The 17,840-nt window shown below is 40.7% G+C and overlaps 1 protein-coding gene across 2 annotated transcripts in view; it reads right to left on the reverse strand.

Moving 5' to 3' along the window:
- Window positions 1-582: 582 nt before the first annotated feature.
- NPR3 (natriuretic peptide receptor 3) overlaps window positions 583-17,840 on the reverse strand; it is a 74,867-nt gene continuing 57,609 nt past the window's right edge. Inside the window, exons 4-8 of one of the 2 annotated variants that reach the window (XM_049648223.1) lie at window positions 13,697-13,832; window positions 7,879-7,973; window positions 6,374-6,509; window positions 4,392-4,476; window positions 583-3,050 (exon numbers count right to left, since the gene is read on the reverse strand). In XM_049648223.1, the coding sequence (XP_049504180.1) occupies window positions 2,939-3,050; window positions 4,392-4,476; window positions 6,374-6,509; window positions 7,879-7,973; window positions 13,697-13,832 (564 nt within the window). In that variant the 3' untranslated portion in view covers window positions 583-2,938. Of the gene's footprint in view, window positions 3,051-4,391; window positions 4,480-6,373; window positions 6,510-7,878; window positions 7,974-13,696; window positions 13,833-17,840 lie in introns of both variants that reach the window. The other variant, XM_049648222.1, reaches the window with a different exon arrangement.

Genomic DNA, 17,840 nt, shown 5'->3' on the forward strand with positions numbered 1-17,840 from the left:
TGACCATAAAACCTATACTTATTTCCAACACCATAAGTATATACAGAAAGTACTCATTCTGACCTATATAAACATCAGCTTGTTTGTCCAGATGAAAAATACTGATGAAGTTTCCCTTTTGAAATCTGGACACCCTAGATTTCAGGGTAAAAATTTATAGGGTGATTTAAGAACTAAAGCCTTACTCATTTTACTGTATGATATGTGGCTTCTGGTGGAGTATGAATGACTAGTTGTCAAAGGTGCTGTTTAGCACTTAGGAACTTAAATCCCAAATTATAATTTCCAGAGGTCTTAACCCAGGGTAAGCTTGGGCCAAACATCTATACTTTTAGCAAAGTTTTCCAATGTAATAGAGTTTTCAAAACTTAACAGAGTTTTGGCAACACATGGATGATTTCAAGGAGGAAAGAAGTGAAACCAGACATGTAAAGAAGCAATCAGAACTGCTTTAAGATTGGAAAAGAATGGCATGCACATACGAGAAACCTCATGATTTGTTCCGCCACATTTAAAAGACTCAAAATCTCAATTCTACCATTTTATCTGGGTGTAAAATATTAAGTTTAGAACTATTCTACTACTTGAAGTAGAAATAAAAGATATTTGCTTTAAAAATGTTAGAGTTAATGGGCCCCTATATAAATTCCAGAAAGGTTAGAAACATTTATACCCAAAGACTACAACCAGGTAGAGTGATTTTTCCCCTGTAATAAGCACATAGGCTTGAAATTTAATTTTTTTTTTTACGAACACGAGATGGTATAAAATGAATATCTCTAAAACACATTGAAAATATCATTGAAAAATAAAAATTAGAGAGAAATAAGCTCTCAATTCACGAAAATAAGATGGACGCAACGTCCATTATGTTTTCACTTTAAGGAGTCCTGAGCTGTTAAATGTTTTGCTTTTCTAGATTATACCTCCCAAACTCTCTTCCTACATTGGAATTTCTGGAGCTTGCATTTCTTGCTTTCTTTTTCCATCTTTTTTTGAAGTCAGCACTTTTTCCTTCACATCCACTATGGAGAACTACAGTATGGTCATTTCGGTTGATCATAGCTCATTCTGTTATGTGCTCTCCAGCTGCCTGAATCCTATTTTTTAAACGTGGAGGGAAAATATGCCTTACACAGAAATAATTCATTCACTGAAATAATCCATTGGCCAGTTGAAGTAGGAGTGACAGAGGCAGACTCCTCCTGGGAAGCAACCTCAGGCCAGCTTCCAAGACACACAGCTTTCACTCTCTCTGCCTCCACTATTACCTGTGTCAACTACGACCTCCATCACTACCAAGGAATTATTCTAACTCCTCTATTTTCCTCCCTATACATGGTCTTTTATAGTCATTAAGATAATTTTTAAAACTATTTTCCAGATGTTCAAAATGTTATTGAGGAAAGCCCCTAGTGACATAATTACAAGATAGTACACTAATCTGGCAACTTCCTATTCTTCTCTGTTTTCTCCATAAATTATAAGCAAAAATGGCAACCTGAGTTTAAACCTCTGTGCAGAGTATTGGGTGCAAAGTAGGTATTCGGCAAATACCTATTCAACTCTGTTCAAATCCCTTACATATACACCCATAACCCACCATTACACGGATTATTAGCGGATGACTATTAAGCTTTGTGGAATCAACTAAAAAGGAATATAAAAGCTATCTAGATTCCCTCTTTTAACCAAAACATCACTGAATTTTAGTAAAACGTCATGTATGCATTTTTTAAATTTATCATCTCTGTGCTTACTGTTAAATTCTAATACTCTTTATAAAGTTGTTGAGGGAAAAGGCTGCCTTAAACCATACTTAATTCCAATAAATTCCACCCTTTATCTTGAAACTCATCATTTGACCAGAACTGGAAGAGGTCCATTCTGAAAATAACTTGCATTTAAAACAGGTAAATTGTTGTTGTATGGAAACCAATTTGACAATAAATTTCATATTAAAAAAATAATAAAAAAAATAAAACAGGTAAATTGTTATACTCCTGTAGAGTCTGTGATCTGAATACAATTCTAGGTCTCTGTAATTAAAGCAGCAATTGGCATTTGGCTATAACCAAGGGCAAGAGGGAAACAGAGAAAAAGAGAAGCATCTTTCATCATCGTTGTTTTGTGGTACACTTTACCCATGCTTTTAAAATATAAGTGAAATTCAATCTTCAAAATGAAAAAATAGACACATTTTCTAATAGCAAAATATAAGATTAAAAATACCTAAAAATAAAATGTTAGTGTGAAATAGGTTTTTTTTACATTAAAAAATGAAACATTTTAGATTTGCCTTTCTTATATAAATCCTCTTATCTTATTAATAGTTACAACTTTCCAGAATAGCTTTTATGAGACACTGAAGGAGACAGGCAGGAAACCCTTTTTCAAGATATGACATCAGGACCTGAATATATACATTGGACAGAGCATTCCTCAACCTCAAATCCATCCAGCAGCACTAGAAAAAGGAATGCTGTATTTCCAACCTTGAGATTTTTCATTACATTTTCTTCTTTTTGGATCTTAAATTCTTTCCAAGAATATTCTACTTTAAAAATGATTTTATTCTAGCTATAAAACATTTCATTTAGGAAAACCACATGTTGTAGCCTTATGTGAAATGTCCCCAAAAGCCATCAAGATATGGAGACATCGCATTTTCAAAACATAAATCTAATCATAGGCCCTGAAACAGTGTGACTATTTAAACAGAGTGATGTTATATTCTCATATTTGCTTGTCATGAGATGAAAGGCCAGGAGGCATATGGTGATTAATAATAGTTCCTGAGCTTCTAAAGAAATTATACAACAAAATGACTAACTGCTTAAAAGAATGAGTTCTTCAAGAGCGCCCCTTCTGTTCCGTTGATGTCTTTCATCCCATCTATCTCCTTAAACAATCTCAGGGCAAAAGAAAAGGCTTTCTTTTAAGCCACTGAAAAATGGGATCTGATGGAATCTTCCCGTAACTCTCGATGTTTTCCAACATTACTTTCTTCTTGCTGGCTTCGCCTCTCAATGGTTATTCTGTATTTCTTCCTGGGTAAAGGGAAAGTGAATGCAGTAATAAAACCTCAGTTGGCTACAAAATACTATGGTTTCTCTTACAAAGAATGCCCTCAAGGGACATCTGGGTTTGGGTTGATAAATGAGAAGTGACAGAATATGAAACCCTGGTCAGAGATTAAAGCTGTGTGCCCCAAGGCATTATGCACTTCTTCAAGGAGGAAAATTGGCATGCTTTCTGAAATGCCATAGAACAAACCTCCCCCTTTTTCCCTGGGTGCCTTGTGGGTTAAGTCTTGTCTGTTCTGCCACAGAAGCTCTCCCTAACTCCCAGGATGTGCCCTAGATAAAGATCAGACTGATCCTGAGAAACGTAACAGAAACCCATGGGGGAGGGGAAGGAAAAAAAAAAAAAAAAAAGGTTAGAGTGGGAGAGAGCCAAAGCATAAGAGACTGTTAAAAACTGAGAACAAACTGAGGGTTGATGGGGGGTGGGAGGGAGGGCAGGGTGGGTGATGGGTATTGAGGAGGGCACCTTTTGGGATGAGCACTGGGTGTTGTATGGAAACCAATTTGACAGTAAATTTCATATATTAATAAATAAATAAATAAATAAATAAATAAATAAAAGAAGGTGTCAAAACCTTAACTATAAAAAAAAAAAAAAAAAATCAGACTAAGTATACTGTGACCAAAGGAACAGGAATACAATTGTTCCCACAAAGAATCACATACACCCAGAGTTAAATTTCCATACAGAAATGAAGAAATCTTGGTCTAATGACATGAGAATAAGCCACAAACTCAATCACCAAAGATTACAAAGGAATGAATCGCCCTCATCATTTGGGACTATCAGTATCTTGAACACACATAAATATTACAAGTTTACAAGCTTTGGGGCTTAACCACAGTGATAATTAAGCACATGGATTCTCCAAACTGAGCACACACCAGCCTGAGAGTGTAGATTAAGGGCCACCTCCTCCTCTTCAGAAGGTGAACTCAGACACCTATTTCTGAATTGGAGGAAGCTTAAGAATAGGTAAGTTGTTTCTCCTTTGTCTACTTACACATTTGGTGGGTAGTAGGAATTTGTGCCAGAATATTTGTGATCAAAGGATAGCAGTGGCTCTGTGGCCGACAGGGGGATGCAACAGAAAGCCTGACCCACTACCCAGTATGCTAACCCACTGACCACCAAACCACCAGGGTCACAAAGACCATCACAGAAGAACAGCTTAGTTCTTTTAACCACCATGCTTTGGGGGTAAGACCAAGATATAGACAAGTCATAGGGAGGACTGTGCAAAGGCAAGTGACAAGGGCAATAAAGGAGAGTGAATTTTAAAACTTGATAAAAACAGTTCTCACCTGAAAAAGTAGAAGGCCATTAACAAACCAGCTCCTAGTAAGGCCCCCACAACAATTCCTGTCACTGCCGATTCTTCTAGACCACCTGCTTAAAAAAGAAACATAGATAATCAGAGTTCATTTTGAGAAACAGAAATATCTCAAGTTTCATTCACTGGAAGGTGTATCTCAATTTCCCACTTGAGGCAAATTTTCCTTTTTTTTAAGAAAGATTTTCTAGGGGATCCTGCACCTTCATTTGTTTGCTAAGCGCAAAGCTTCAGAAGCATTTAAGAAAGGACCAGATGGACGAACATACCACTCGAAGAGAGTGAGAACAATGAGAAAAAGCAGGTTCCAAAAGTATCTGAGGAGCACAAGGACTGAAGTTTTAGACACATCCACACTGAGTTCATAGTCAGAGAAGACAACTGGACAGACCATGGGACTGACCCAGCACATCTTACTTTCACAGATGGATGATGACACTTCAAAGTGCTAGAAGATTTGGTGAAAAATGCACTGGGTTAATATTCTGTTTTTAGATGTTCTCTCACCAGAGCCAGAGTTTCATGTCAAAATGTCCTATATAGCTTTGCAAAGATGGGAATAACAACTTGAAACAATCAAATTCAGTAGTGTCCCAGTTATTATATAAACATGACAAAAAGCTAGCTTTATATAAACAGCATAGTGTCAGCCTTTAATGCATTATCTCATTTAATCCTCAGAACAGCTCTAAGAGTTGGGTGCATTTTTTTCATTTTACATATGGGAACACAGAGGTTTAAAGAGGTAAAGGAATATTCCTAGGGTCACAAAACCAGTAAGTGACAAGGGTGGGATTTCAAACCCATGCCCAGTAACTCCAGAGAATGTTCTTAACACACTTCTGCCCTACTCCTCCCCATAGTTATTGCATATACATAAATAACATGGTTTGAAGGCTGGACCCAAAATAATAAGCATAAATACATTAGCCTAAAGTGACCAACTGGCCCGAAAGATCAATATTCACTTGGTTCTCCCTCACTAGCTTATCAAAGGGTCTCTCTAAAGCAATGATTTCCAACAGACTCCTATTTGTAAGCTCCTTATAAGAATGTCCACTTGTGGGGCGCCTGGGTGGCTCAGTCCATTAAGTGTCCGACTTCAGCTCAGGTCATGATCTCGCATTTCATGAGTTTAAGCCCTGCATCGGGCTCTGTGCTGACAGCTCAGAGCCGGGAGCCTGCTTTGGATTCTGTGTCTCCCCCTCTCTCTGCCCCTCCCCGGCTTGTGCTCTCTGTCTCTCAAAAAATGAATAAATGTTAAAAAATTTAAAAAAAAAAAAGAATGTCCATTTGCTGGGGCACCTGGGTGGCTCAGTCAGTTAAGCATCTGACTTTGGTTCAGGTCATGATCTCATGATTCATGGGTTCAAGCCCCACATCAGGCTCTGTGCTCTGTGTCTCCTTCTCTCTCTGCCCTTCACCCACTCGTGCTCTCTCTCTCTCTCAAAAATAAATAAACACTAAAAAATTTTAATTAAAAATAAAAGAATGTCCAATTGCTTCTATATTTATGACAAGGCTTCTCATGAATAATATATTTTACACTTATTTGCTAATTTGCAAATTTGGGAGTGTTTAAGTCTGAGGGGTAGGAAGGTACCAACAAACTCTGAAGATCAGACTGAGACTTGCTACACATTTCCTATTTGATCTTTTTATTTTCCCCAACTAGTAATGCCAGATGCTAAGAGATGATACATAGTAAGAGATGGAGTAATAGGAAGAAGTCATCTAGCATTTTGGGAAAAGATGAAAGAGAAGAAAGACCTAGAAACCTCTGGTGAAGGTGGGGTGCCAGTTCGTGAACTGTTCCCCTGGGTTTTACCACATCGGAAAAAGAAAGCTGAACGTTCAGAACATGAGCTCCTAGAGAACATCTGTCTTTTAAACTTGCATAACACTGACATTAAAGATGGTGAAACACAGCACAAGTTAAGTCTCTAAACTTACATGATTTGCAAGGGGAGCTGTTTGTGTGCTCCACGATTCTGGTTTCATCTATTCTCAGTTTTAAAGGTCCCCAAGGATATTTGACATTCGGCCGCATTTCAAAACGACCTTCTTTTCCAAAGTAATCACCGATAACCTACGTAAAAGCAGAAAACATGCAAACTGAAAGGTCGAAGTTATCTGTTTCCAAAGGAGGCATAGGGTGGGCTCCCCTGTGACACTGACTATAGTGATGTGTTTTTGAGGACTTTGTAAGTCAGGATTTGTGCTCACTGATGGTGCTTTCAAAGGAGGCATAATTGAGGGAGAACTGTGGCTCCCCATGGCAGGAAAGTGGTTACACAGAAAACAATAATCTTGGAACTCATGGCTCCTCCCTCACTCATCCGAGGAGGTGCTGCTTGACCCGTCTGCCGTCTGCCACAGAGCAGCCCACACACAGGCAGCCATTTGTAAGGCCCCAGTTACTTTTAGGGATGTGGGAGAGAGTCAGGCATCTCATACCCAGATTAAGCCAGTCCAGGTACACAGCCTCATACCACTCAATTAGCTGGGCACATAAAGGGTCAAAAGTATCTTTTAGGAACATCCTGTTTCACCCTCCTCTGTTTGGAAGATTATTCCCTGATTTCGAGAGTTACATTCTCCTCTCTGCTGAATTTATCCCATTTGCACCCCATTTCCAGACAACTTTTTTTTCACTTGGTTCAGTTTTCTTTGATGCTCACTTCAAGGTTCACCCACGGTTTCTGGTTCAAACAGATGTTCCATCAGCTACCTGGGCCCTGATCTAGAAGTACCTTCCCACCCAGGTTCTCAGGATCTGTTTCTCTTTTTTTCCTGGGCACCAGCACACTGCTCCTGAGTGGCCTGTGACATCTCCCCCTCTGTCTTCTGAAGGAGGGCCAGCAAGCTCTCACAGGCTAGCTCATGTCATAGTAAAAAGAATTCTAGATAATCACCAAAATACAACAATCACTGGCATGTACGGAGCATGTCCCAAGTACTTTAACCTCACAACGAGCCCATAATAGACTATTACTATCCTCCCTTTACAGAGGGAGAGACTAGAATGCACATGAGACTCAGGCCACTCCAAGGGTGAAAAATCATTCAGTACATGTAGCAAGTGTCAGGTCCAGCTGGCTCTGCTCCTCCCACAAAGGCCACATATATGTGTACTAAGAGAAAAGCAGCAAGCCCTTTAGGCCAGGGTCACATCAAGTGCTATGGAAACATCAACCCTGGATGAGAGCCATCAAAGAAGCACATTTGGCCACTGGAAACAGGATTTCCCCGCTCAGGATAAACATGGAACCGTTTCTTGAAATCTTCCAGGATCCCCTCAACCAGAAGGGAGCCCTCTCTACTTGGAAACTCCTAGATTTCCAGCTCATTTTTATTTGGAGGCTGCTCTGGGGACAGCTATTTGGACACCAGAACAAATGCATTCCTTGGAACCTCAACAAGCAGAAGGGGCAGCCGGGGCAGTCTCATTCGCTCACCTCCTGGGTGCCCGCCTCTGGGTCTGTCATTGCAATCACAGAGAAGTCCCCGTACCGGTCTCCATTGGCATCTATGGACACCTGCCCGGCAATACCTAGAGGATGAGACGGGAAGAACTCCAAGTTAGTGACTTCAAAGGCCTCTGTCTGCCACCAAAAACAAGAAAATGAATTGACAGGATTTTTTAAACAAACTCATGCCACAGGGAAGCTCATCAGACTCTGAGCATTTTTGTTGGCATTTGGAAAGACATTGTAATTTCATCTGTGTCTGCATTCCTAAATTCTTAACATTTCTCCATTTAAAAATGAAAAGAAAAAGAAATAAATGACCCTCTTTGGGGAATATGTTTAGGAAAAAAAAAAAGGTTAAGGCTAATCCTGAAAGCAGCATGCTTATCCCAGAGTCTTGTATTAATTAAAAACAAACAAAAACTGCAAAGAGAGAGAGGCTGGAGGTGTGGTGCACTCCTAGACCTGTCATGAGTTCATGTTATCACTGGCCAAACATTATAGAAGAGAAGTCATTCCAGGCCCAGGACTCAGTGAATGTGCATCACTATAGGCACACTCAATGTACAGGAGAGCAGAGGGCCTGCTTCACAGGCCATGGGAGCCAAGAGCTAAAGAAGAGCTAGTCTTCACCCTACTTGTGTTCATTAATTCATTTTTATTGTGTTTTGTTTTGGGGGTGTTTTCCAAGTTTTATTGAGCTATAATTGACATACCTCACTGTATGAGTTTCAAGCATCCAGCATAAAGGTCTGACTCGGGTATATTGTGAAATGATCACTACAGTAAGTTTAGTTGACATCTGTCATCTCATATAGATACATGAAGTCACTCGTTTATCCACATGAGTTCTGGGTCGTTACTAGGTGCTGAACTGGACACATTCCCCACTCAAGACAGGGGCAGCCTGGACTAAGGATTTCACTTGTTCGCACTGGAATCTGACTGCATGTATTTTAATCCTAGCTTTCACATTTACTAGCTCTGTGACCCTGGGCAAGGACTTAGCCCTCTGGGTCTCCACCTTCAGGACTGTAAAAGAGGTACAATAGTACCTCTCAGCCAAGAGATTGTTGAGAAGATTAAATGAGCTACAACAGGTAAAACACTTCCACCACAAGTATAAAAGAAGTTAGTTGTTTTCTTCTACTGTTACTGTGCCTGGAATACCACCACTACTGTGCCCGGAATCTGGGAAAGGGCATCTGACCATGCCCACACCACTCAGAAAAGGAGCTGGCACATCCAGTTGGAGACTCAAGGAGGATTCAGTAAAAGAGCAGATCTTTCATAGGAATACTAGTAAAATCCATGATTTAGACAAGCAGCCATCAGGAAGTAGCAGTATTCTAAGCAGAAAGGCCAGACTTGTTCATATTTACAAAGTCATGGAAGCTGAAAGGAACCAGAGGGACCATGACATTCTGGGGTAGGTGGCCCATGCATGTGGAAGGAAGCAGTGAGATGTAAGGCTGGCATAGGATGGCCAGAGCATGGAAAGCCTGAGTGCCCACACAAAGGATTTCAATTTGCTTTGGCTAGCAACAGTGGCTTAGACAGCTAATCAGTAAAAGAGAATATGTATCATTAGTTGATATCAAATGTCTATACTGTAATTTTCATTAACTAAGCAAGAGAATGCATAGGTCAGCCACATTCTAATTAACTAAGGCAATTTGTTTTCTTTCATTTTAAACTGTGTTAAAGTTCAGTGTAATTCTTAGTGTTTCTATTGATTTGATTCTCTCTGGAAGTAAAATGAATGTCTGGGAAAAGGGATCCCAAGGGAAAGTTCCATCCTCTAGTGTGGTTTGGAGAGGGCAAGTATTTGGGTTTACTGTCCTTTTGGTTATGGTTTGAGGGCCCACTGATTTTTCCAGACTTCGGTCTATTTTGCCGCAAACAGAATGGAGCTACCATTCATCTTGATTTTTTTGTCTTTCTAATATATGCCGGTTACAGAGGATACACCTATCTTAAACTTGTTTATTCTTGACAGCCTATACAACGTTTAAGTCACATATGTCATTTTTAAACATCATATTTATCTTGGGGCACCTGGGTGGCTCACTCACTCAAACATCCGACTTCGGCTCAGGTCATGATCCCGCAGTTCATGGGCTCAAGCCCGAAATCAGGCTCTGTGCTGACAGCTTGGAGCCTGGAGCCCTCTTCAGATTCTGTGTCTCCCTCTCTCTCTGCCCCTCTCCTGCTCGTGCTCAGTCTCTCTCTCTCTCAAATGTAAATAAACATTTTTTAAAATCTTTTGAAAACATCATATTTATCTCCAAACATATTGTCTATCCAAAACCATTTGTTATCCTGTTCAGAGGTGTTTATAAAGAAAGATGTGTTCTGCTAAGGGTTTTGTAGAGTATTTTATAAGACAAGGTGGCCCTAGTAATCCAAGACCTCATTACACTTTAAGCTATTACAATTCTGCCAAGAAATGGGGTGAGAACCCTCAGGGTGGCCAATTAGCAAGTGAGACTTCACCTGAGAGTATTGTGTATAAGGTGAGATTGTCAAGCTGACAGCAGAATTTTCCTGTACATAAGTAATGAGACTTTCCACCCTCATTTCCATTGGCCTGTAGTGGACTTCAAGGTTTGAGCCACAGTCCTATTTACCTTGTCACTCTGACCTCTCCCACAGAGAGGAAATTCAGCTTCTTCCCAGGCCATTTATTGAGAGCCTTGAAAGACGGTCATTGGTTTCACAGTAATAAAATCCAAATTTGTCAAATAACATCCAGAGTATTTTTCCCTTAACAATTTAATGGTCACTTACAGAATGACCATTTCTCAGAGTTCTTTTGGGAGCTACCCTCAGACTGATCATTGTTTAGCAAATAAAATCGGCTTTCCAAATAATTCAAGCCCAAAACTTACATTGGCTTCAATTATCTTTATATCTGGACAAATAAGAGTCTAAGTTTAGACTCGACTATATAGTTGATTGTTTTAGGACTCATTTCATATTGTCTGTGTAGACCTAGCCCTAGAATGGAAGCATCAGGATGACCTATGGGAAAATTTAGTCCATGCCCTCTATACAATGCTGAATTCCAGCCCTTGTGGGCACCTGCCCTTCCCTTAACAACCTCCTTCAGAAGACCAAGAACAAATGACCACACCATGTAGTAAGGAACAGCTAAAAATGGGATGTGGCCTACCAAGGTTGTGTCCACACACACACTAGTTTCTCAGTGTATTGGGCACAACTTCTGGGAAATCTGACTCTGTCCTAATATGCCCCCTGAATTATCTGATTGGATTCCAGCTCCTCAACTGAAGCAGTCACAAGTTGAGCAAGACAATCCTGGAGGCTTATTTGTTTGTCATGTCCTACAATCTGTCTAAACTTAACGTAGATGCTACTCTAGTGTCAAGTAAGACATGACATTCACTAAAACCACCACAGAGAAACTAAAGCCAATTGTCACCATATTTGCTGCCCAGACAACTGGAACTTGACCTCTCAGCACTGTCCTACCATTCCTAATAAACAAGGGCAGGATGAGGCAATGGAGTGCATTGAAATCCCAAATGAATGTGTGTGTGTGTGTGTGTGTGTGTGTGTGTGTGTCTGTGTGTGTATGTCTGTGTGTGTGTGTGAGCGTGCGCGCTCCAAATCTAGACTTGGCAGTACTTGTTCCCATCACTGAAAAATTTCATTAATTGAATTGCAAATAGATGTAAGCATAGCCCAGTGTATGAAACGGCTCACAGGAGGGGTTAGTGTGATGTAGGACTGAAAGGGCTCTTGTCGGTCATCAGCTAGTCCAACTCCTTCATACAGGTGATGACAGAGAAGCCCAAAATAGTGTGACAGTGGCTAGGATGCAGGTTCCCTGAACTCCTGGTCCAGCAATCTGTACTCCATATCAGTGGTTTTTAAATGATACCCATCAGTATACTATACTTTATTTTCCACATAGTCCCCGTAAGGACTCCTTTTAAAGACTTCAGAAAGATCATGTCCCTCAAAACTTTCTGGTGGCTTTCTATCTCACTCTGGGTGGAAACTAAAGTCACCAGCACAGCTTCCAGATGCATGTGATTTGTCCCCCACTCCCTCTCTGACTGTGGCTCCTATCACACTGCCCTTCACGTGCTGTGCTTGAGCCCAACAGGCCTCTTTGCTCTTCAGGGGGGCCACTCAGCACTCTCTCGCCAGATACACTCAAGGTCTCTGTGTTTGCTGCTCTGTCTGGAATGTTCCCTCCTAAACATCTACATAATTTCTTTCACTTTACTCAGGTCTCAACTTCAACGTACCAGAGACCTTCCCCAGCCACTCTCTTTAAATTAGCAGTCCTCCCACCACCCCCTCCTGTCACTGTCTATCTCCCTACCCTGCTTTATTTTATTGCCCCTGAAATGGTGTATTTGTTTGTTTATCACCAGTTCCCTCCACTACCTGGAAAGCTCAACTGATTGCAGGGAGGGTCTTTAGCTCACTGCTGAATCCTCAGCACTTTGAACAGTGCCTAGCATATAGCAGGTGCTCAAGAATATTTGATGAATGAATGGGTGCATGAATATAAAATTGACATCTGCAAGGCTCCAGCAGCTGGGTCATTCTCATTGAGTCCCATGTTAATCTTCTTTGAGACTGTCAGTGAAGTGAAAGGAAACCAGAATTCTATACACTATTAGCAAGAATTCAGACCAGGAGACCTTTTGGGAAGATATTTGGCAATATTTAATGCACCTTAAAAGGCACTAACATACTTTTGGACCCGGATATCTCACGACTAGAAATATTCCCCATTGGATGTACTCACAAAAATTCATCAAGATGTGTAAGATGCTTGAGATAGCATTTTGCATAACAGCAAAAACTGTAAACAACTGAAGTATCCGTCAATAGGAAACTGATTAAAGAAATCCTTGTACAACCATATAGTAGAAAAATATAGAACCATCATTTTAAACTGTGCTGAATCATGAGTGCTCATATGGAAAAATTTTTTACTTGACATACAAGTTTTAAAAAAAGATGAGATGGAAGAGTGACATTCATTGTATGGTTCCTTTTGTATAAATTTTTTTGATAAGATATATAAATGCATATGTGCTGGCAGAAGGCACAAAATATTTTTAGACTAAATCATAGGAAATTGTTAATAGTGGTTACATTAGGGAGAGGAGACTAGGGTGGGAAGGAAAACTTTCACTTTTAATTTTGTACATTTTTGTACTGTTTAAATTTTCCAGCCAAGAATAGTCTCATTCTTGTACAATTTTTAAATGTCAACAGAGGTTGCTTCAGTGATGAGATTATGGGCCATTTTTTTTTTTGCTGTGGTTCATATACTTCTCTGTTCTAAAGAAAGCCACAGCTGATATTCACCATTTTAGAAATAAAATAAAAACAGAGGGCTTGATTAGACTTGCTTATAATCTCAAACTACCCATGATTAAATTGATGAATGTGTATCTGGGATTATTTCATTTAAAACTGATCACAGAACTCTTCACAAACTAATTATTTGTTGTGAATAAGACTTGTGACAAATTTAATTTGAAGAAGCATAGAGTTGTTATCTAACAATCAAAAGGAGACAAGGTACTTCCTGTTTCAGTGGGATTCTTTCAAAGCACTTTCACAAGCTTTATCTCATTTAATTTTCACAACAAGCCTGTGAGGTAGTTTGAACTTGACATATTATCCTTACTTTACAGCTGAGGAAAACAGGAAACTGACAAAGTCCCATAGGTGTAAGAAAGAAAAACAGAACCAGGGAAGAAGCAGCTTGATCATCTACAGAGTGTTGTCATCTTATAGACTAAATCCTCACCTTCAAATGTTCTGTTCCAAGTCTGTTGGATAATTTTCCCTCCATCCTTCTTGCTGTAACCAGCTCTGAGTACTTCATGTAAAGCCAGAACATAGAGGAGGATGGCATCGTGGAATCCTTCAACAAACATGTTAACCTGAAAAGGAAACCCCAGTTGGGTGAGCCCAAACACCAATGACTCAACGTTCATGAATAATGTAAGCAAATCAAATGGTTAACAAGTTAGACTCAAGGTTCACAAGCAATGGCAGAGATGGGCAAAGTGTAGCCAACAAGAATCATGCCAAGATTTTCCTGGTACTGGCTTAGTGAGGAAAATCCTTCCCAGGTTTAGGAATTTGGAGAGCAGTAAAGATATTACACAAGTCAAGGAAATTGTACCTGTTGATGAGGTTAAGTATTCCAGGTGCATCACACTTGCCCATAGTTCCCTCTATACGGGTGCCTTCTTTCTTCCTCACGTCTACTCTCTACCTCAAGCCAGCCTAAGTCCAACCTCCCCCTTTAGGTTTTCATCTCCATCAGTCACCACGATCTCTCCATGCTCTGAATATAAAACTGACTAAAAGAACAGTAGGGATCCACTCATTCATGTTTGGATACTATTGAAAGCCTACTCTAGTGCTGGTGTTAAGGATTCAAAGAGGAGTGCTATTCCTACCTGCCTGGCATCTGTGGGCACTGCCATTCCTACCTGCCTGGCATCTGTGTCCTCTCTTCCATCAGCAATGGCATCTCAGTTTCTCTTTCCAGTTTGTGTTTGTACTTGTTCCTGTGGATCTGACCATCTCTACCCACCCTCTGGACTACCCCTCCCCACCCCAAGTTCTAAGGACAGGAATGGAAATATGCTGGGCCATTGGTTTATCCCAGCCAGGTCCTGGCTTAAGTAAGATAGCCCTTCCCCTCAAAAAACTTAAGCTCCATGTGAATTTGGGGAAGTCATTTAATTTCTTTGAGCATTGTTTCATTCAATAAGCATCATTTGAAAGTTCAGGTACCATATTTAAACCCATTGAACATGAAATGAGAAAATACAATCTTGAAATTTAGTAGCTTACAAATTCTGTATAAAAGTACAAAAAAAAAAAAAAACACCACACACACACACAAAAGCAAGTCTTTTTATTTCAGGAGAAATTGTCAAGAATGGAATGCCGTGGAGCAGAATGAATTCAGCATTCCACAGATGACCACCATTAAGTCTTTGTGAGGAGGCATTCTATGCCTCATTCCTAGAAAAGGTTCCCATAGGAAGAGAGCCACAACTGACCTGCATCACCTAGTTCAAATACACAAACATCCATAGAAAACACAGCTCAATGTCCAGTGCTACTTGGCCTCATCTCATCCTTAAGGATGGTGAGTCCTGTTTTTTGTCATAGAAGCAAATGTTTTGCATTTGCCAAAGTCCAGTGCTGAGAGGCTGTTTAGAATAATGGCTAGAGCCTGGGCTCACTACCCAGAGCTGCCACTTCCTGGATGTGTTTCTCCACAACTCTGGGCCTCAGTTTTCCCTATCTGGAAAATGAGGAAAATAGTAGTACTTATCTCGTGGAGTTGCTCTTAGGTTTAAATGAACTAATAGATGTAAAAGACTTCCAAGAGTGCCTAACAGAGTTGGCACTCACTGTTGGGTTTTATTGTTGTTATTGTCTACATATAGAGAATTATAAACCTAGGGATCCTGCTTAGCCTTTAATTCCTAACAGCAGTATTCAGAAAATAAGCATTCTACTTATGGTATAACATATCTTATGGACCCATTTTACACTTAATGGAAACTAAGGCTCCTTGTTCATGCTTTAACATGCCAAGCAGTGTTCTTACTTCCAGAATGTCACACCCTTAATTCTGCCCAAGCATAAGGTGTGCAGCCCGCACTGGTCAGTTCCACGGACCATCTGGGAGAAGAGAGGTGTCTGATCGCAGAAAAGCTCAGAATTAGTTGCAGGGCCCAAAGTCTAATCCTAGCCCTGACACATTACTTAATCTCCCTAATCTTAAATTTCCTCACTGGCTGAATGGGGGTTTAGTGCCTGCTCATCCCACAGAGCTCTTCAGGGGACTGAATTAGTGATTGCATATAAAACATCAGAAACAGTTTCTGGGACTAAGAAAGCAAATGGTAGACATTGGCTTTCACTCTTAACCATCAGCTTAAGTCTCAGAGAGTCATTATTTTCTTAGGCAAAGAAGAATGATGTACAAATAACATCTAGTCAAAGATGATTTTCTGCTGATTTGGCTATGCTAATTCAATTTTCCAAAGGAATATGAAATTTTCACTTAAGCCATGAAGTCATCATGGCTTAAGAAAGTGTGCATGCTGATGAGTTAATGAATTTTAATAAGTGGACTTTAGGGGCACCTGGGTGACTCAATCAGTTAAGTGTCCTACTCTTGATTTTGGCTCCATTCTCACAGTTCATGAGATTGAGCCCTGAATTGGGCTCTGCAGTGACAGCATGGAGCCTGCTTGGGATTTTCTCTCCCTCTCTCTCTGCCCCTCCCCTGCTTGCACTCTCTCTCTCATAATAAATAAATAAACTTAAAAAAAATAACATAGTGGTCTTTAGCTGTGTAATTTCTTAGGCCATGGTAAAAACATTTTTCAAAAAAATCTATCTTCCCTGGGATAATTATATAAAACTCATCCTGCTACAGGGGCGCCTGGGTGGCTTGATTGGTTAAGTGTCCGACTTCGGCTCAGGTCATGATCTCACGGTCCGTGAGTTCGAGCCCCGCATCGGGCTCTGTGCTGACAGCTCAGAGCCTGGAGCCTGTTTCAGATTCTGTGTCTCCCTCTCTCTCTGCCCCTCCCCTGTTCATGCTCTGTCTCTCTCTGTCTCAAAAATAAATAAACGTTAAAAAAATTAAAAAAAAAAAAACTCATCCTGCTACACAGGGAAGTCATACAGCCCTGGACTATGGGAAATATAAAGTGGCTCAGAAAAACTCTGGTCTAATCCTCTCAGTACTCTGAGAACCAAAAGAGCATCACTCCCCATTAGTCTTTCTGCACTCTCTAATTGAAGGTTTTCCCTCTCCTTGTTCCTGGGGAGCCTAGTCTGAGCCCTGTTAAATTGTAAATTACCAGCCACTGGGTATCAGCTCTCCACTTATCTTCCTCCCCCTCCTGATTCCTGCTCAAAACCTAGGGCCACCATGCTGACATTGGGCACCCAAAGCACTGGACATGCGCCCCAGCATCAACCACCTTCTGGCCCCTCCTCTTCCTTCCTTCTTGCTGTGCCCTCTAAATTGCCCCTTCTACAATTGCAGATTATCTGGCTGAGAAACATGAATTTGGATTACCCTTTTCCTAACAGGTTTGATGGTAGAAGAGAATAGATAGGTTCTGAACACATGGCCAGGTCTGAAAACTCATTCTATCTTGATTTGCAAATGGATCGCAAAATTTACCTTCTTTCCTCTCAAAGTGGCTGAGTGTTTCCCTCTCCTGCCAAAATTAGCAGGAGAGCTGCTGACCTGCTCCGAGGCTCACTGGCACCCTGGGCTGCTGCGGAGGAGGTTTCATAACACCTACCTCATAGGACTTCAAGCCAGAAGCAAAACCCCAGAGACCGTCTTTTCTCGAGGAGAACATTCTCACATCCACATGTGTTTTTTAATGGGAGGAAAGCCCATCAGCACATTATAGACACTAAAAATCACAAGTGCAAACATTTTTTTTAATGAGGAAGAAAAAGAGCCAGAGTATTAAGTTGCCTTTGAAACATTTTTCACTCGACCTCCAGGCTGAAAGGAACAAGATCATCTGCTCTGTCCCCCTGCCTGTGGTCATAACAAAATTTGAACCTCGAAATCCATGATCCATGACAGATCATGCTATAGTTACTAATCAAAGAAAATAGGATACCCTTACCTGAGTATTCCAGTATTTAGCATCATTTCTAGCCAAAAAGCTCTTCCGTACTGTCATTAAGCATAAGTCTTAATTAAATTCCTAAATGCAGCCATTCCCCTGCTAGATACCGAACAGAGTTAAGAGAACAATGTAGTTCTTGGGGCGCCTGGGTGGCTCAGTTGGTTAGGTGACCAACTTGGCTCAGGTCATGATCTTGCAGTTTGTGAGTTCGAGCCCCGCATCGGGCTCCGTGCTGATAGCTCAGAGCCTGGG

Source organism: Panthera uncia (genome assembly GCF_023721935.1).
Source record: "Panthera uncia isolate 11264 chromosome A1 unlocalized genomic scaffold, Puncia_PCG_1.0 HiC_scaffold_17, whole genome shotgun sequence".
Lineage (NCBI taxonomy): Eukaryota > Metazoa > Chordata > Mammalia > Carnivora > Felidae > Panthera > Panthera uncia.